The following is a 20,755-nucleotide window of genomic DNA, read 5'->3' as shown; positions in this document are numbered from 1 at the left end:
TACGGAGTGGAGACAAAAGCGAGAATTGGACATGTGGAAAATGAAAGGGGCGCTCCTAAATGATAATGTCAGACATAAGGATAATTCACTAAATCTTACCTAAGTCATTGTGTAAGAATAAGGCAAGGTTGTTACCTGGGCAGAGCCAGGTAACAAAGGGGGGATGGGTAAATAGTGTTCTAGAATAGGATGTGACCTACGGGATAATTAACTAATACATTTTTATTTTTTTAGCTAATAAACAGAACGAATAAGAAACTGTTTTATTAACCAAACCTGTATGTCCAAGATTTTATGCACTACAGGTGAACTACAGGTGAAGTCACTCAATCCAGTCCCATAGGCCTGTTGGGGGGACCATACCAAGGAATCCTGGTGACAGCTAGCTGAAAGAGCTACCCGGATTCATATCGCACTGCGGGAGGGTAAGGCACATTTGAAACTGTCGAACAATAACAGAGTTCGAGAGGAGAACTGGAATTAACAGAATTCTGGGGGCCATCTCTCGAATGAAAAATACCTTACCTGTCCTTTCCTCACTGTTGTTGTTCATACAAGTGGAGATGTGTCTGGCTCTTGCTAAGCGATGTGTTCTAGGGGAGAGGGTGGGGCTTCACATGGAAGCTGTTCGTCTGAAGCTGTTTTATCGTGGGTGACATATTCCTGATACAGCACGTCCTACTAGATATGCGGAGAGGGGTAATTTGACCCATGGTTCAGACGGTGAGGATTTTGTTCCAAAATAGAAGAGATACCGGTGCAGGTTCTCATATTGATCGTGGACACAGGTCATAGCTCATGGGGAGAGAGCTATATGCTATATGAATCCACTCACCCAGTATGGAGAAAGGTAGAGTAGAGTGGCATAAAGAGACGCTTAACCCTTTAAATAGAAATGAAGGAGGATCAAGGGTTGTGGTAGGGAGATGACCAGGTCTTGGTCGACACCCTAGTACGGTTCTGGGTAGAGGAGTGTGGGTCGGTATGGTAAAGCTGTTCATGAAAGCAGGAATGCCAGATAATGACAGTTGTATTGATTTGCACTATTTATATCCCCAGGTTCCCCTTAAATCAAGACTTCCTCCCTTTACAGTACAGGAGGAGAATATTACTGTCTGGCCCTGTACGGTACACATGAGAAATACGTGGGTGAAGTTAGTACTTGCAATAGGACAGAGAATATGACCACTGACGAGACCATGTCTGATTTGACAGGCTGGTTGAACTCTGGGGATTTCAATAAAATAAAATGGACCAGTGTTGACACCTAGTGGTTGTGTGGGGTCATGTGCGTTGGATGTTCAGACAACAGGACATGAAGTTATCTAAAAGGGAAAAGAGAAGCACTCCATCTGGGTCATTTGATGACAAGGTATACATTGATAACATTGGGGTTCCATGGGAGGTGCCAGATGAGTCAAAGCAAGAAATCAGATCCTAGCAGGATTAGAGTTAAGCATTTCCGGGGCTCTACTCTCACAAGAACGTGGACTGGATTAAGTATATTTATGATAATCAACAGCGCTTTCGCAGGTATACCAGAGGTGTTATTAAAGGTTTTGTAGAACAGACTGAAGCAACCAGCTGGAAGACCTGACAGAATAGAATTGCATTAGATAAAAGGGGGAAGTGGGCGTGATAATCAGGACCATGTCTTACATCCCAGGTAACACAGCTCCGGACGAATCAGTGCCCGAAGCCTGGTTTGACCACCCTGGCTCACGGGTTGGCAGAAACTCTGGGGTGGATACTTCTCTGAACTAAATTGGGTTGACAGTATTTATGGAAAAATGTGGTGTTATGGGCTACCTTCACCTGTGTGACTGTGTTAGTTTTGTACGTACGTGGTTGATTGCGTGTATGTATGAAAGTGATTGTTTCCAGGACTCTGGAGAGATCAATGACACTACAGATGGTGCGTTATGGGCCGATTCCAGGTTCTGACCCGTGGAGGACTGAAGGCATGTCTACAGAGGAAGTGGACGAATCTGGATCTGTCATTTGTGGGGAATTTATGTTTGATGAGACTAGTGTTGAGATGAAGGGGAATTAGATTGTAATTTGTTTCCATGATTAAACTGTTTTTTTAATGAAGGTCGTAACGAAAATCCGGAAAGAAGAGTTATGATTCTGATTCTGTTTAAAAACAGTTGGAGTTAAGGTTAGATTTGATTAATGATGTGTGAAGAGTCGGATAAACATTTATAATAATGTTGATTATGTGTCTATTCATATGATAATCTGATAAACCTTTATCATAAGGTTAGTATGAGTAGGTTGATATTTTCATTTTTTATGATATAATGTAAACTAGATGTAGATTTGAATGTATAATATTTGATCAAAGGGAGGATTGTTAGAGGAAATTATAGTTGAAATGATTAATTATGTATACATTATTGATTAGAACCATTTATTCTAATACTATTATGTTATGGTATGAAAGGTATGGGTTCTTGGTTAAGCTGTTACTGAAAATGTAAGCAGAACGAATTAATTGTCTGTGCCTCTCGGGGGGTGAGATGATATAGCTTTTCAGACAGATAAGAATGTTTGGGTTATGTTCCATTAGTGAAGAAAATTATATCTTTTAGACAGATTGGAATGTCTGGTTTATGAGGGGAGTAGAAAGCATCTCCGGACCTAAAAACACGGGGCTATTGTGGGAAACTGATGATGTCATTTTCAGTTTATAACCTGTGGAAATATGTGTATGTGGTCAGTACTCTCTGGAATTAAACGCTCTTACCTGGCTTTTAAGACTGGTCTCGATCTACTTCATGCATAATTAATGAACTTACACATCATTAATGACTTAGAGAGAGTGTGAAATTGATTTTGGCTATAAAACACATAGGAATTTAGAATTCCTCTATCATAAAGGAACTAAGGTCAGAACGTGTCTCACCAGAGGCTGCTGTTCTGTCCTGCCGATACAGTGTATAACCCGCCAGCCGTCTCACCAGAGGCTGCTGTTCTGTCCTGCCGATACAGCGTATAACCCGCCAGCCGTCTCACCAGAGGCTGCTGTTCTGTCCTGCCGATACAGCGTATAACCCGCCAGCCGTATGTTCTTAATGTCGTCCTCCACTCGGTGAAGCATAAAATATTTTAATTTTTAATGTTATTTTCTAGCGATTGAACGTCAGCTAGCAGGACGGAAGGCAAGGGCAGACTAGCCAATCGTCGCCTGATCCTCACAATGTAACAATCGTTGTTGGAAGGATGGTCGGACCAAGATGCAGCGTGGGGCAGGTTAATCATTTTTTATTTATGATAACAGGCACAAAACAAGAAAGAGTAACAAACGAAACGTACAGCTTTGTGGGGCTAAAAAGCAACAATACAAAATCAAGATCCCACAACCAACAGGTGGGAAAAGGCTGCCTAAATATGATCCTCAATCAGAGACAAAACAAGTTACGAACAACGCGAAAAAACAAACAAAATAGCATGATTGGTTGAGGGCCGATAAGACAGCAGCCCTACCCATCGGCGCCATCACGCACGTAGTCATACCTGAAAGTGGAAGATCCCAGCATAGTCCTCTTGGAAGGACTGACCATGAGGGACCACTCGGTGGAGCAGCCTCTCATTGAGGGTTAGAGAGGCTATGGCTGCTAGGAGCCAGCAATCACCTGATGGAGGGAGAGAGAGAGAGGGGAGAAAGAGAGGGGAGTGAGATAGAGACAGGGAGGGACAGAGAGAGGGGAGAAAGAGGGGCGGGAGGGAGGGAGGGTAAGACAGATAGACAGAGAGAGAGATTGTTGCAACCATTTAACTAGAATGTCCAGCAGGTGGAGTGTGTACCAGGGTGTGCTTGTGTATGGATGTCAGCCAGGGCCCACCCAGCTCTGGTCGAGGGCCCACCCAGCTCTGGTCCAGGGCCCACCCAGCTCTGGTCCAGGGCCCACCCAGCTCTGGTCCAGGGCCCACCCAGCTCTGGTCCAGAGCCCACCCAACTCTGGTCCAGGGCCCACCCAGATCTGGTCCAGGGCCCACCCAGCTCTGGTCCAGGGCCCACCCAGCTCTGGTCCAGGGCCCACCCAGCTCTGGTCCAGGGCCTACCCAGCTCTGGTCCAGGGCCCACCCAGATCTGGTCCAGGGCGTTAGTATGGCGGTAGTCCCTCTAGGAAGAAAGCTGCACTAACAACCAAGTACTACCGTTACTACCTACTATTACCTACTGTCCTACCCCATAGTTCAACTTCGTTCTGTGGAAGAGAATTTTCCACATTCACTTGAACATGATGAAAGGGGGAAATTGTTTGATTTCTTGAGCCAGCTACCAGAGTACAGCACTTTACTTTAATGGATGCAAATTAGACAGACCTCACAGTGATGACTGAGGTCTGTAAAAGCATGTTGTAAATATGGATGGAAGCAAGGCAAAGATCTGGATGAGATATTATATGGCTGTGGTGGGTGGCACTATCACTGTTAGGAGAGGGGGAGAAGACGGCACTATCACTGATAGGAGAGGGGGAGAACACGGCACTATCACTGAGAGGAGGAGAAGACGACACTATCACTGTGAGGAGAGGGGGAGAAGACGGCACTATCACTGAGAGGAGAGGGGGAGAAGACGGCACTATCACTGAGAGGAGGAGAAGACGACACTATCACTGATAGGAGAGGGGGAGAACACGGCACTATCACTGAGAGGAGGAGAAGACGACACTATCACTGTGAGGAGAGGGGGAGAAGACGGCACTATCACTGAGAGGAGGAGAAGACGACACTATCACTGAGAGGAGAGGGGGAGAAGACGGCACTATCACTGAGAGGAGGAGAAGACGGCACTATCACTGAGAGGAGGAGAAGACGACACTATCACTGAGAGGAGAGGGGGAGAAGGCACTATCACTGAGAGGAGGAGAAGATTAAACTATCACTGAGAGGAGAGGGGGAGAAGACGGCACTATCACTGAGAGGAGGAGAAGACGGCACTATCACTGAGAGGAGGAGAAGACGACACTATCACTGAGAGGAGAGGGGGAGAAGACGGCACTATCACTGAGAGGAGAGGGGGAGCAGGCACTATCACTGAGAGGAGGAGAAGATTAAACTATCACTGAGAGGAGAGGGGGAGAAGACGACACTATCACTGGGGAAGAAGACGGCACTATCACTGATAGGAGAAGGGGAGAAGATGACACTATTACTGAGAGGAGAAGAAGACGGCACTATCACTGAGAGGAGAGGGGGACAAGACGACACTATTACTGAGAGGGAGGGGGAGAAGATGGCACTATCACTGGGAGAAGACGGCACTATCACTGAGAGAAGAGGGGGAGAAGAAGGAACTATCACTGAGAGGAGAGGGGGAGAAGACGGCTCTATCACTGAGAGAAGAGGGGGAGAAGACGGCACTATCACTGAGAGGAGAGGGTTAGAAGACGACACTATCACTGAGAGGAGAGGGTTAGAAGACGACACTATCACTGAGAGGAGAGGGTTAGAAGACGACACTATCACTGAGAGGAGAGGGGGATAAGACGGCTAAAGTAAAGTTTAAAAAATGGAATCAATCAAAAAGTAACACAATAAACTATCAATAGCAAGACTATATACAGGGGTTACTGGTGCCGAGTCAATGTGGATTCTATATTCAGGGGTTACTGGTACCGAGTCAATGTGCGAGGGTACAGGTTAACCGAGGTCATTTGTAAAGTGACTGTTGTCATGACTGTCCTGACCAGATCAGGTTACAGGAGACCACAACCCTACAGATTATCTCTCAACCCCAACAGAGGAGGAGAGATCTAGGGGTCTGAAGATGTGGGGGGGGTTTATGACCCCTCAAGCCCCTGTTCAATCTCAGGCCACAGACAAATTCCTTTGTCCTGTTACTATGGAGAACCAGCCTCACAACATTAAACATGAAATAAAGGGACTTTGGAACAATGGTTTCCGTCAGCCACAATGGTGGTCATGACGATAGATGGAATATGAAAATGTATGTCATTTTTGTTTTGTTATTAAAGGTTAATAGATTACATTATTACGAAAATATTGTAATGTGAAGAGTTTTCCTAGTATATGTCTGATGTTTATACATTGTACGTTGTATGGAAAATATCAAAATCAAATAGAATGTTTTGGTAAAGATGAAATGTTAAGTTAGTTGTCTAAAATTGGATTTGAATCAAATCTAGACCTTGCCTCATTAATTTGGTACGCCCAGAGAATTGCCCTAAAGGCGGTTACGCCCACTTCTGACCCAAGGGTATATAACCTGTGAGTATAGAATTTACAGATAAGACTACGTCACCCAAGCTGCAGCAAGGTCTAAAAAGTCAACGAACCCAGAATGCAACGCAAGTTTGAGGACAAAGAAATCCTTTTCTACCCAAGCTACGGATGAGTAGCTCTGTCTAAGCGGGTGAATTCAAGTCGAACCACCTAGCCTCCATCTCCCATCGAATCGTGGTATCTAAAGGGTTTCATTCCTATGCAGTGAGCTCTGAGCTACAGAGCTGTCTGTCCTCAGAAGACCCCTTCCAGAGCAAAGGGTGAGGGAACAGACTCCTAAGCCAAAAGGAAACATCGGGAGGACGATCAGAGAGGTGCGCAGGAGAAGTGCGTCATCGAGCAGCTGAACGGTCCACGCAGAGAATCCTCGGATATCATCCCCACGTAATTACATCATTATATTCTGACCCATAAGAGCGGCAATTTGGGGCAAGGCTAGGGTTAGAATAGCATAGCTGGCAAATTCACCCAAGTGTATATTTCTCTTGTGTACTTTCTTTTTTTCTCTCTCTTTGAAATCCTCATTGTGGGTAACACGCGCCATAGTGTGTTGGCCAGTTATTTAAACTAAGTCCTAATCAATAGCCTATAATGTGTTTTGTCTATGTGTATCTTTTATCATCATTTTAGCTTTTTAGTAAATAAATATTCAACTAAGATTGGTGTGGTACGAACTCATTGGTGGGACCCGGGTCCGAACTCATTGGTGAGACCCGGGTCCGAACCCATTGGTGAGACCCGGGTCCGAACCCATTGGTGAGACCCGGGTCCGAACCCATTGGTGAGACCCAGGTCCGTGCAGATTCACGTGCTATACGACGTTCAGAACGAGATTGGTAGAGGCAACTGGTTAATTAGCGGCTGTTGTAAAATCGATATTCTGATATTCTTTGAGTTAATTTGAGAAATATAAAAAAAAATAAAAACGAGTTTTCCCATGGTGCCCCAGGTTAATGAGTTAATAATTGCTTGATTCAGTTAATCACAGTCGTCACATTAACTAATACAACGTCACGACACTGTGCATAGATAATAAACAGCGAGTAGCATCAGTGTAAAAAACTGGGGGACGGGGGGGACGGCAAGATTACGTGGTTGTTTTACCTAGCTACCTTAAGTTGAATGCACTGACTCAGTCACTGGATAAGAGCGTCTGCTATTAAAACTATCAAAATGTAAATGTGATTAAGGTTATCCGTCCATCTTGTACAAGTCAAGAACGAGGCTGGACTGTTGGGGTTATAGCAAAAGAGCCTTTCAGCTAGTAGGCTATTAGAAGTGTTTAAAGATGTCCCCTTCCCTCTTTGAACTTCAGGTAGCGCTGGGACGGTTAAAGCCATGACAACCTCTTGTAGCAGACATTCTGCTGATACAGTAAGGTTCATGAAGATAAGTAGCCTGATACAGTAAGGTTCATGATGATAAGTAGCCTGATACAGTAAGGTTCATGATGATAAGTAGCCTGATACAGTAAGGTTCATGATGATAAGTAGCCTATACTGGAGATATACTGGAGAAATGTCAAGTTTGAAATGAAATGAAAACAATATGCTAATATGGGTGATAGTTCATGAGACAAACTAGTAGTAAGTTAGTAGTTTAAAAGATAATAAAATAGAAAAACTGTGGTGCACATTAATATGATAAAAAAATATAATTATATTTATTGTTATTGTATCAACTCAGGCAATTTATTGATTTTGTCCGTGTCGCCCAGCTCTAACTTCTAGTAGTATCTATTTAGCTAGACAATCACCCCATAGCTACATAATGTCACGCCCTGACCTTAGAGAGCCTTTTAAGCTCTCTATTTGGTTTGGTGAGGGTGTGATTTGGGGTGGGCGTTCTATGTTTTGTGTTTCTATGATTTTGTGTTTCTATGTTTTGGCCGGGTATGGTTCTCAATCAGGGACAGCTGCCTATCGTTGTCTCTGATTGGGAACCATACTTAGGTAGCCCTTTTTCCCTCATTTCTTTGTGGGAAGTTGTCTTGGTTCATGGCACATAGCCTTTAGCTTCACGGTTTGTTTTGTAGTGTTTATTGTTTTTGTCTGAATCTTTTTCAAATAAAAATAATATGTACGCTCACCACGCTGCACCTTGGTCCTCCTCCTTCAACAGCCATGACACATAAACACCCCATAGCAACACACAGTGCCTTGCGAAAGTATTCGGCCCCCTTGAACTTTGCGACCTTTTGCCACATTTCAGACTTCAAACATGAAGATATAAAACTGTATTCTTTTGTGAAGAATCAACAACAAGTGGGACACAATCATGAAGTGGAACGACATTTATTGGATATTTCAAACTTTTTGAACAAATCAAAAACTGAAAAATTGGGCGTGCTAAATTATTCAGCCCCCTTAAATTAATACTTTGTAGCGCCACCTTTTGCTGCGATTACAGCTGTAAGTCGCTTGGGGTATGCCTTGCAAAACAGCTCGAGCTCAGTGAGGTTGGATGGAGAGCATTTGTGAACAGCAGTTTTCAGTTCTTTCCACAGATTCTCGATTGGATTCAGGTCTGGACTTTGACTTGGCCATTCTAACACCTGGATATGTTTATTTTTGAACCATTCCATTGTAGATTGAGCTTTATGTTTTGGATCATTGTCTTGTTGGAAGACAAATCTCCGTCCCAGTCTCAGGTCTTTTGCAGACTCCATCAGGTTTTCTTCCATAATGGTCCTGTATTTGGCTCCATCCATCTTCCCATCAATTTTAACCATCTTCCCTGTCCCTGCTGAAGAAAAGCAGGCCCAAACCATGATGCTGCCACCACCATGTTTGACAGTGGGGATGGTGTGTTCAGGGTGATGAGCTGTGTTGCTTTTACGCCAAACATAATGTTTTGCATTGTTGCCAAAAAGTTCAATTTTGGTTTCATCTGACCAGAGCACCTTCTTCCACATGTTTGGTGTGTCTCCCAGGTGGCTTATGGCAAACTTTAAACAACACTTTTTATGGATATCTTTAAGAAATGGCTTTCTTCTTGCCACTCTTCCATAAAGGCCAGATTTGTGCAATATACGACTGATTGTTGTCCTATGGACAGAGTCTCCCACCTCAGCTGTAGATCTCTGCAGTTCATCCAGAGTGATCATGGGCCTCTTGGCTGCATCTCTGATCAGTCTTCTCCTTGTATGAGCTGAAAGTTTAGAGGGACGGCCAGGTCTTGGTAGATTTGCAGTGGTCTGATACTCCTTCCATTTCAATATTATCGCTTGCACAGTGCTCCTTGGGATGTTTAAAGCTTGGGAAATCTTTTTGTATCCAAATCCGGCTTTAAACTTCTTCACAACAGTATCTCGGACCTGCCTGGTGTGTTCCTTGTTCTTCATGATGCTCTCTGCGCTTTTAACGGACCTCTGAGACTATCACAGTGCAGGTACATTTATACGGAGACTTGATTACACACAGGTGGATTGTATGTATCATCATTAGTCATTTAGGTCAACATTGGATCATTCAGAGATCCTCACTGAACTTCTGGAGAGAGTTTGCTGCACTGAAAGTAAAGGGGCTGAATAATTTTGCACACCCAATTCTTCAGTTTTTGATTTGTTAAAAAAGTTTGAAATATCCAATAAATGTCGTTCCACTTCATGATTGTGTCCCACTTGTTGTTGATTCTTCACAAAAAAATACAGTTTTATATCTTTATGTTTGAAGCCTGAAATGTGGCAAAAGGTCGCAAAGTTCAAGGGGGCCGAATACTTTCGCAAGGCACTGTAAACACCCCATAGCAACATAAACACCCCATAGCAACATAAACACCCCCATAGCAACATAAACACCCCCCATAGCAACATAAACATCCCATAGCAACATAAACACCCCATAGCAACATAAACACCCCATAGCAACATAAACACCCCCATAGCAACATAAACACCCCCCATAGCAACATAAACACCCCCCATAGCAACATAAACACCCCCATAGCAACATAAACACACCCATAGCAACATAAAGCACATACAGTGGGGCAAAAAAGTATTTAGTCAGCCACCAATTGTGCAAGTTCTCCCACTTAAAAAGATGAGAGAGGCCTGTCATTTTCATCATAGGTACACTTCAACTATGAAAGACAAAATGAGAAAAAAAATCCAGAAAATCACATTGTAGGATTTTTTATGAATTTATTTGCAAATTATGGTGGAAAATAAGTATTTGGTCAATAACAAAAGTTTATCTCAATATTTTGTTATATACCCTTTGTTGGAAATGACAGAGATCAAACGTTCTCTGTAAGTCTTCACAAGGTTTTCACACACTGTTGCTGGTATTTTGGCCCATTCCTCCATGCAGATCTCCTCTAGAGCAGTGTTGTTTTGGGGCTGTTGCTGGGCAACACGGACTTTCAACTCCCTCCAAAGATTTTCTATGGGGTTGAGATCTGGAGACTGGCTAGGCCACTCCAGGACCTTGAAATGCTTCTTACGAAGCCACTCCTTCGGTGCCCGGGCAGTGTGTTTGGGATCATGTCATGCTGAAAGACCCAGCCACGTTTCATCTTTAATGCCCTTGCTGATGGAAGGAGGTTTTCACTCAAAATCTCACGATACATGGCCCCATTAATTCTTTCCTTTACACGGATCAGTCGTCCTGGTCCCTTTGCAGAAAAACAGCCCCAAAGCATGATGTTTCCACCCCCATGCTTCACAGTAAGTATGGTGTTCTTTGGATGCAACTCAGCATTCTTTGTCCTCCAAACACGACGAGTTGAGTTTTTACCAAAATGTTATATTTTGGTTTCATCTGACCATATGACATTCTCCCAATCTTCTTGTGGATCATCCAAATGCTCTCTAGCAAACTTCAGACGGGCCTGGACATGTACTGGCTTAAGCAGGGGGACACGTCTGGCACTGCAGGATTTGAGTCCCTGGCGGCGTAGTGTGTTACTGATGGTAGGCTTTGTTACTTTGGTCCCAGCTCTCTGCAGGCCATTCACTAGGTCCCCCCGTGTGGTTCTGGGATTTTTGCTCACCATTCTAGTGATCATTTTGACCCAACGGGGTGAGATCTTGCATGGAGCCCCAGATCGAGGGAGATTATCAGTGGTCTTGTATGTCTTCCATTTCCTAATAATTGCTCCCACAGTTGATTTCTTCAAACCAAGCTGCTTACCTATTGCAGATTCAGTCTTCCCAGCCTGGTGCAGGTCTACAATTTTGTTTCTGGTGTCCTTTGACAGCTCTTTGGTCTTGGCCATAGTGGAGTTTGGAGTGTGACTGTTTGAGGTTGTGGACAGGTGTCTTTTATACTGATAACAAGTTCAAACAGGTGCCATTAATACAGGTAATATTCTGCCCTTGAGTTGCGTTCCCATGCAAAACTAGACAGATAGCTAACAACTAAGTCTTCAATAAAACTCCCAAGGCGTGACTTTTCTTGAATGAATATATTGAAAACGTTTATGTTGTGAAACTGCAAAATACAGAAAAGAATATACTTTAGTGTTCAATTCACACCGACATACTGTAGCTGTACATTAAACATTTGAAGTTGCATAAATACAAAGCACGCGCTAAGGTACCATGCATCTGGCATGATGCCAAACCATATAGCTAATTGTTAACCATATGGTAATTGGCTCCTTTCATTACTCTAATAATGTATAACCATCTATGTAGAATAACAAAGCATATTACACTAGAAACAGTAACAAAACTACAGTATTGTATATTTTACAATTCGTTTGCATGACGCATGAGCAAAGTAATACAGCTAACGACATACATTAAAGGCATTGCAATTTGTGAGTAAATGCAACCAACATTGATATGTAAGCAACTCTATCAATAACAAGATTATCATCATTAGCTAAATGCTTGAATCGAACTTACAAACAAATATTTTTCCAAGGCTGAAGCGTGACAAGAAATAACTACATTGAAAGACCTGCACCGTAGCGTTGTTTGTAGCTGTTTCTATGCGTGCAAAACAAATTCTGTACTTCCTGTTTGCGTGGTCTTTCTAAGTACCAGAAAATGCCACTAGGGGGCAAATAACACCATTGAACACAATGAAAATCCAATTTAACCATTGTAATAAAATAATCTGTTACCTTCTAACAGGATGACAGCACAGGTAACGAGTGGAGGACAGAGGAGCCTCTTAAAGAAGAAGTTACAGGTCTGTGAGAGCCAGAAATCTTGCTTGTTTGTAGGTGACCAAATACTTATTTTCCACCATAATTTGCAAATAAATTCATAAAAAATCCTACAATGTGATTTTCTGGATTTTTTTCTCTCATTTTGTCTGTCATAGTTGAAGTGTACCTATGATGACAATTACAGGCCTCTCTCATCTTTTTAAGTGGGAGAACTTGCACAATTGGTGGCTGACTAAACTTTTTTGCCCCACTGTAAACACCCCATAGCAACATAAACACCCCATAGCAACATAAACACCCCCCATAGCAACATAAACACAGCCATAGCAACATAAACACCCCCATAGCAACATAAACACCCCATAGCCACATAAAGCACATAAACACCCCATAGCAACCATTTGTTGTGCCAGCAATCCTGTATTTATTAGCCATTCACAAGTCCCCATCTTCAGACAGGAACAGGTGACTTTTATTGGAAGGTCAATCTATTGAGGGATGAAGCTGACCCGAGGTGGACCGGGCTATGGACTGTGATGTGAACGGGGGAAAAGCAAGGAGGGAGGGAGGAGCGCCCTGCTCAAATAGAACAGTAATCTGTACCGCTCGGCCATGTTGTCAACAAGGCAGCATGGTGCATCATTCAGAAACATACAACATATATTTTCCATAAAATAAATGTTTGAATTTTAATTCGGGAAGGCAGATAAAGCATTTTTATCAAAAGCAATTCCTTTTGCATGTGAAAACACATAATCCTATTGTGTCCCTGTCCAATCAGAACTCACGTAGAGCTCCCTGGCCAATCAGAACTCACCCAGAGGAAGTCTCTGTCCAATCAGAACTCACGTAGGGCTCCCTGCCAAATCAGAACTCAGAGAGCTTGTCCCTGGCCAATCAGAACTCACCTAGAGCTCCCTGGCAGATGTCTGTTCTGGTAGCTCCTCCCAGGATGAACTGAGGATCATCTGTCAGCTCCTGGAGGGAAGGAAAGGGGAGGATTACATTAGACTATAGCAAGAGTGATTTACAGTAGACTGTTAGGGAGAGGGACTGCTCAGCAAACAGACATTCTTGGGTTGTCTTTTTCCTGTGGGAGTATCCACTTCATTTACAATACATTACAGGTATAACATTTATTCTCTGTATATTTCTATAACTGATGCTTCTAGTTGTTCAGGCAGCTGAGCATATCTGGCACTTGAGTGATTCTAGAACATAATATGTAACTCAGGTAAACAAGTGGCAAATCTAGGGAGTGGTCAGAGGAAACCTGGTCAACAGCTGCACTGATTGGTCTTTATTGGACTGAGAGGTTCCTTCCTCTTCCTGTCTCTACTTGTCCCATACTGCCAGTCTGTCCCACATGCCAGCCATACAACAAGTGCAGGAGTAGGGTGTGACAGGCATGCAGCATGTGGGCTAGACCATCTAGCTGTCTTTACAACAACATGGATCAACCTAAATTAGATTTGAATGTGAATTGCCTTGAATGGTAACAGGTGCAGGGCGTGACAGAGGCCGTGTAGTAGACAGCATCCAAACTGTGATGTTACACGGGTACATTTTGCTCTGAAAACCTCTCCATCCCCGTAGGGTTTTCAGCAGTTAACTTCGGTGGGCTCTGTGTAAACTACAATTCCGATACTGTTAAGAAACGTTTAGAAATGATTAGACACGTTAATCATCAACGCTTGGCAAAACAGTTTAAAGCATATGCTGATTTGCCCCCTTATCTTTCATATCAGCGAGAAAGAATCTTTCAAATAAAAATGATTCACTTCCTGTAGCAGACAGCTGACCAACTACACTCACTTCCTGCCCAGGTAGCTTAGACACAGGTGTTCAGAGGACGCTAGATAGATAATTAGTACATGTGGTCGCCCCTCTCTCTCTCTCTCCCTCTCTCAAAAAGGGAAAATAAATAAACATAAATATTGGTTGTATTTATAATGGTGTTTGTCCTTCACTGGTTGCCCTTTTCTTGTGGCAATAGGTCACAAATCCTGCTGCTGTGATATTGGCACACTGTGGTATTTCACTCAGTAGATATAGGAGTTTATCAAAATTGGGTGTCTTTTCTAATTATTTGTGGGTCTGTGTAATCTGAGGGAAATATGTGTCTATAATATGGTCATACATTTTTGGCAGGAGGTTTAGGAAGTGCAGGTCAGTTTCCACCCCATTTTGTGGGCAGTGAGCACATAGCCTGTCTTCTCTTGAGAGCCATGTCTGCCTACGGCGGCCTTTCTCAATAGCAAGGTTATGCTCACTGAGTCTGTACATAGTCAAAGCTTTCCTTAAGTTTGGGTCTCCACTGTGTACTCTCTGTTTTGGGCTAAATAGCATTCTAGTTTGCTCTGTTTTTTATTTTTTTATGTTAATTCTTTCCAATGTGTCAAGTAATTATCTTTTTGTTTTCTCATGATTTGGTTGGGTCTAATTGTGTTGCTCTCTCTCTCTCTCTCTCTCTCTCCTCCTCCCTCTCCCTCCTCCTCTCTCTCCCTCTCTCTATCTCTCTCTCTACCTCTCTCTCTCTCTCCTTCTCTCTCTCTCCTCCTCTCTCTCTCCCTATCTCTCTCTCTATCCCTCTCTCTCTCTCCCTATCTCTCTCTCTCTCTCTCTCTCTCTCTCTCTCTCTCTATCCCTCTCCCTCCTCCTCTCTCTCTCTCTATCCCTCTCTCTCTCTCTCTCTCTCTCTCTATCCCTCCCCCCCCCCTCTCTCTCTCTCTCTCTCTCTCTATGTCTCTCTCTCTCTCTCTCTCTCTCTCTCTCTCTCTCTCTCTCTCTCTCTATCCCTCTCCCCCCCTCTCTCTCTCTCCCTATCCCTCTCTCTCTCTCTCTCTATCCCTCTCCCTCCCCCTCTCTCTCACCGTGGGTCTCATCCATTCCACGTCCCTGGTCTTGGCGGAGAAGGGGGCCAGTTCCTTGAAGCCCAGAGAGGGAGGCTCCGCTAGGAAGGAGGGGTCCTGGAACAGACACCCCGTCTCCAGACACTCCTGCCTCAAAGCCTCATAGTCCTGGTTGAATGAATTAAATAAACATAACACACATTGTGCATCAATATGTGCATTTAAACAGATCTTGAATGATTAAACAGGTACAGTGCCTTGCGAAAGTATTCGGCCCCCTTGAACTTTGCGGCCTTTTGCCACATTTCAGGCTTCAAACATAAAGATATAAAACTGTATTTTTTTGTGAAGAATCAACAGCAAGTGGGACACAATCATGAAGTGGAACAACATTTATTGGATATTTCATACTTTTTTAACAAATCAAAAACTGAAAAATTGGGCGTGCGTTTCGCCCTGTATTTCCAAAGTGGTCCTCGATGGTAAATAAATAACATAAAATAATCTGTCCCAAATGACACCCTAATCCCTATGGGTTCTGGACAAATGTAGTGCACTAAATAGGGAATAGGGCTCCATTTGGGGCACAAGGTTTACAAAACAAAACAATGAAACAAACAAACTGACCTGCTCAAGGAAGGGTACGGCGTGGTCGTTGGAGCCCATTCCCTCAGCTCGCAGTCTGCCGGTGGCTATGCTAGCAGAGATTCCCCCTGACATTCTGACACGGGACAGGACATACAGTGAGTTCCAAAAGTATTGGGACAGTGACACATTTTTTGGGCGTGGGTTTTGGCTCTGTTCTCTAGCACTTTGGATTTGAAATGATACAAAAATGATGACAAAAGTGCAGGACTGTCAGCTTTAATTTGAGGGTATTTTCATCCATATCAGGTGAACTGTTTAGAAATTACAGCACTCTTTGTACATAGTCCCTCCCCCATTTTAGGGGAACAAAAGTTCACTTATATTTGTATTAAAGTATACAGAAGTTTAGTATTTGGGCCCATTTTCCTAGCACGCAATGATTATATTAATGTTGAAGCTACCATTATTACAGATAATTCTGAATGTATCGTGAATAATGATGAGTCAGAAAGTTACAGACGCACAAATATCATACCCCCCGAAAATGCTAACATCCCCTGTTATTGTAATGGTGAGGAGTTAGCATGTCTTGGGGGTATGATATAAAATGCTAGCATCCCCTGTTATTGTAATAGTGAGAGGTTAGCATGTCTTGGTGGTATGATATAAAATGCTAACATCCCCTGTTATTGTAATGGTGAGAGTTAGCATGTCTTGGGGGTATGATATAAAATGCTAACATCCCCTGTTATTGTAATGATGAGAGATTAGCATGTCTTGGGGGTATGATATAAAATGCTAACATCCCCTGTTATTGTAATAGTGAGGGGTTAGCATGTCTTGGGGGTATGATATAAAATGCTAACATCCCCTGTTATTGTAATGGTGAGAGGTTAGCATGTCTTGGGGGTATGATATAAAATGCTAACATCCCCTGTTATTGTAATGGTGAGAGGTTAGCATGTCTTGGGGGTATGATATAAAACGCTAACATCCCCTGTTATTGTAATGGTGAGAGGTTTAGCATGTCTTGGGGTTGTGTTATAAAATGCTAACCTCCCCTGTTATTGTAATGGTGAGAGATTAGCATGTCTTGGGGGTATGATATAACCCCCAACAACCTGCCCGCTTGACCCTATCCCCTCCTCTCTTCTCCAGACCATCTCCGGTGACCTTCTCCCTTACCTCACCTCGCTCATCAACTCATCCCTGACCGCTGGCTACGTCCCTCCCGTCTTCAAGAGAGCGAGAGTTGCACCCCTTCTGAAAAAACCTACACTCGATCCCTCCGATGTCAACAACTACAGACCAGTATCCCTTCTTTCTTTTCTCTCCAAAACTCTTGAACGTGCCGTCCTTGGCCAGCTCTCCCGCTATCTCTCTCAGAATGACCTTCTTGATCCAAATCAGTCAGGTTTCAAGACTAGTCATTCAACTGAGACTGCTCTTCTCTGTATCACGGAGGCGCTCCGCACTGCTAAAGCTAACTCTCTCTCCTCTGCTCTCATCCTTCTAGACCTATCGGCTGCCTTCGATACTGTGAACCATCAGATCCTCCTCTCCACCCTCTCCGAGTTGGGCATCTCCGGCGCGGCCCACGCTTGGATTGCGTCCTACCTGACAGGTCGCTCCTACCAGGTGGCGTGGCGAGAATCCGTCTCCTCACCACGTGCTCTCACCACTGGTGTCCCCCAGGGCTCTGTTCTAGGCCCTCTCCTCTTCTCGCTATACACCAAGTCACTTGGCTCTGTCATAACCTCACATGGTCTCTCCTATCATTGCTATGCAGACGACACACAATTAATAATTGGCGTGATCCTGGACAACACCCTGTCGTTCTCAAATAACATCAAGGCGGTGGCCCGTTCCTGTAGGTTCATGCTCTACAACATCCGCAGAGTACGACCCTGCCTCACACAGGAAGCGGCGCAGGTCCTAATCCAGGCACTTGTCATCTCCCGTCTGGATTACTGCAACTCGCTGTTGGCTGGGCTCCCTGCCTGTGCCATTAAACCGTTACAACTCATCCAGAACGCCGCAGCCCGTCTGGTGTTCAACCTTCCCAAGTTCTCTCACGTCACCCCGCTCCTCCGCTCTCTCCACTGGCTTCCAGTTGAAGCTCGCATCCGCTACAAGACCATGGTGCTTGCCTACGGAGCTGTGAGGGGAACGGCACCTCAGTACCTCCAGGCTCTGATCAGGCCCTACACCCAAACAAGGGCACTGCGTTCATCCACCTCTGGCCTGCTCGCCTCCCTACCACTGAGGAAGTACAGTTCCCGCTCAGCCCAGTCAAAACTGTTCGCTGCTCTGGCCCCCCAATGGTGGAACAAACTCCCTCACGACGCCAGGACAGCGGAGTCAATCACCACCTTCCGGAGACACCTGAAACCCCACCTCTTTAAGGAATACCTAGGATAGGATAAAGTAATCCTTCTCACCCCCCTTAAAAGATTTAGATGCACTATTGTAAAGTGGCTGTTCCACTGGATGTCTTAAGGTGAACGCACCAATTTGTAAGTCGCTCTGGATAAGAGCGTCTGCTAAATGACTTAAATGTAAATGTAAATGTGATATAAAATGCTAACCTCCCCTGTTATTGTAATGGTGAGAGGTTAGCATGTCTTGGGGTTGTGTTATAAAAGGCTAACCTCCCCTGTTATTGTAATGGTGAGAGGTTAGCATGTCTTGGGGGTATGATATAAAATGCTAACCTCCCCTGTTATTGTAATGGTGAGAGTTTAGCATGTCTTGGGGTTGTGTTATAAAAGGCTAACCTCCCCTGTTATTGTAATGGTGAGAGATTAGCATGTCTTGGGGGTATGATATAAAATGCTAACCTCCCCTGTTATTGTAATGGTGAGAGGTTAGCATTTTGGGGTATGATATTTGTGCGTCTGTAACTTTCTCACTCATCATTATTCTTGATTCATTCAGGATTATCCGTAATCATGGTAGAATCAACATTAATGTAGAAGTGTTTAGAATCATATAGTATATATATTCTTATTTTTAATAAAAGTGTCTCCAAAATGACACAGTATATTATTTACCATTCATTTCTATTGGTCACAAAACGATCTGAAACATCCAACAACTTTGTAGAGTCACAAGTTTGATGTAGTGATTGAGTGCTATGAATATGGGACCAGATACTAAACCTTTGACTACTTGAATACACACACAGTATAAGTACATTTGTCCCAATACTTTTAGTCCTCTAAATGGAGGGGACGATGTTCAAAAAGTGCTCTAATTTCTAAACGGTTCACGAGATATGAATAAAAATACCCTCAAATTAAAGCTGTCTGTCACGACTTCGGCCGAAGTCGATGCCTCTCCTTGTTCGGGTGGTGTTCTGCGGTCGACGTCACCAGTCTTCTAGCCATCGCCGATCCATTTGTCATTTTCCATTTGTTTTGTCTCGTTTTCCCACACACCTGGTTTTCATTTCCCAATTACTGGTCATGTACAGTGGGGAGAACAAGTATTTGATACACTGCCGATTTTACAGGTTTTCCTACTTACAAAGCATGTAGAGGTCTGAAATTTTTATCATAGGTACACTTCAACTGTGATCGACAGAGTCTAAAACAAAAATCCAGAAAATCACATTGCATGATTTTTAAGTAATTAATTAGCATTTTATTGCATGACATAAGTATTTGATCACCTACCAACCAGTAAGAATTCCGGCTCTCACAGACCTGTTAGTTTTTCTTTAAGAAGCCCTCCTGTTCTCCACTCATTACCTGTATTAACTGCACCTGTTTGAACTCGTTACCTGTATAAAAGACACCTGTCCACACACTCAATCAAACAGACTCCAACCTCTCCACAATGGCCAAAACCAGAGAGCTGTGTAAGGACATCAGGGTTAAAATGGTAGACCTGCACAAGGCTGGGATGGGCTACAGGACAATAGGCAAGCAGCTTGGTGAGAAGGCAACAACTGTTGGCGCAATTATTAGAAAATGGAAGAAGTTCAAGTTGACGGGTCAATCACCCTCAGTCTGGGGCTCCATGCAAGATCTAACCTCATGGGACATCAATGATCATGAGGAAGGTGAGAGATCAGCCCAGAAGTACATGGCAGGACCTGGTCAATGACCTGAAGAGAGCTGGGACCACAGTCTCAAAGAAAACCATTAGTAACACACTACGCCGTCATGGATTAAAATCCTGCAGCGCACGCAAGGTCCCCCTGCTCAAACCAGCGCATGTCCAGGCCCTTCTGAAGTTTGCCAATGGCCATCTGGATGATCCAGAGGAGGATGGGAGAAGGTCATGTGGTCTGATGAGACAAAAATAGAGCTTCTTGGTCTAAACTCCACTCGCCGTGTTTGGAGGAAGAAGAAGGATAAGTACAACCCCAAGAACACCATCCCAACCATGAAGCATGGAGGTGGAAACATCATTCTTTGGGGATGCTTTTCTGCAAAGGGGACAGGACGACTGCACCGTATTGAGGGGAGGATGGATGGGGCCATGTATCGCGAGATCTTGGCCAGCAACCTCCTTCCCTCAGTAAGAGCATTGGAGATGGGTCGTGGCTGGGTCTTCCAGAATGACAACGACCCGAAACACACAGCCAGGGCAACTAAGGAGTGGCTCCGTAAGAAGCATCTCAAAGTCCTGGAGTGGCCTAGCCAGTTTCCAGACCTGAACCCAATAGAAAATCTTTGGAGGGAGCTGAAAGTCCGTATTGCCCAGCAACATCCCTGAAACCTGAATGATCTGGAGAAGGTCTGTATGTAGGAGTGGGCCAAAATCCCTGCTGCAGTGTGTGCAAACCTGGTGAAGAACTACAGGAGACGTATGATCTCTGTAATTGCAAACAAAGGTTTCTGTACCAAATATTAAGCTCTGCTTTTCTGATGTATCAAATATTTATGTCATGCAATAAAATGCAAATTAATTACTTAAAAATCATACAA

At 43.9% G+C, this 20,755-nt stretch overlaps 1 protein-coding gene across 1 annotated transcript in view; it reads right to left on the bottom strand.

Annotated features, from left to right (window-relative positions):
- LOC115122460 (calpain-1 catalytic subunit) overlaps positions 1–20,755 on the bottom strand; it is a 62,953-nt gene that overhangs the window by 32,077 nt on the left and 10,121 nt on the right. The window contains exons 3-6 of the mRNA XM_065008451.1: positions 15,858–15,951; positions 15,252–15,398; positions 13,287–13,356; positions 3,520–3,638 (exon numbers count right to left, since the gene is read on the bottom strand). Coding sequence (XP_064864523.1) covers positions 3,520–3,638; positions 13,287–13,356; positions 15,252–15,398; positions 15,858–15,951 — 430 coding nt within the window. The remainder of the gene's footprint in view (positions 1–3,519; positions 3,639–13,286; positions 13,357–15,251; positions 15,399–15,857; positions 15,952–20,755) is intronic.

This window comes from Oncorhynchus nerka, linkage group LG23 (genome assembly GCF_034236695.1).
Source record: "Oncorhynchus nerka isolate Pitt River linkage group LG23, Oner_Uvic_2.0, whole genome shotgun sequence".
Classification (NCBI taxonomy): domain Eukaryota; kingdom Metazoa; phylum Chordata; class Actinopteri; order Salmoniformes; family Salmonidae; genus Oncorhynchus; species Oncorhynchus nerka.
This window is presented reverse-complemented; position numbering and strand designations above follow the sequence as displayed.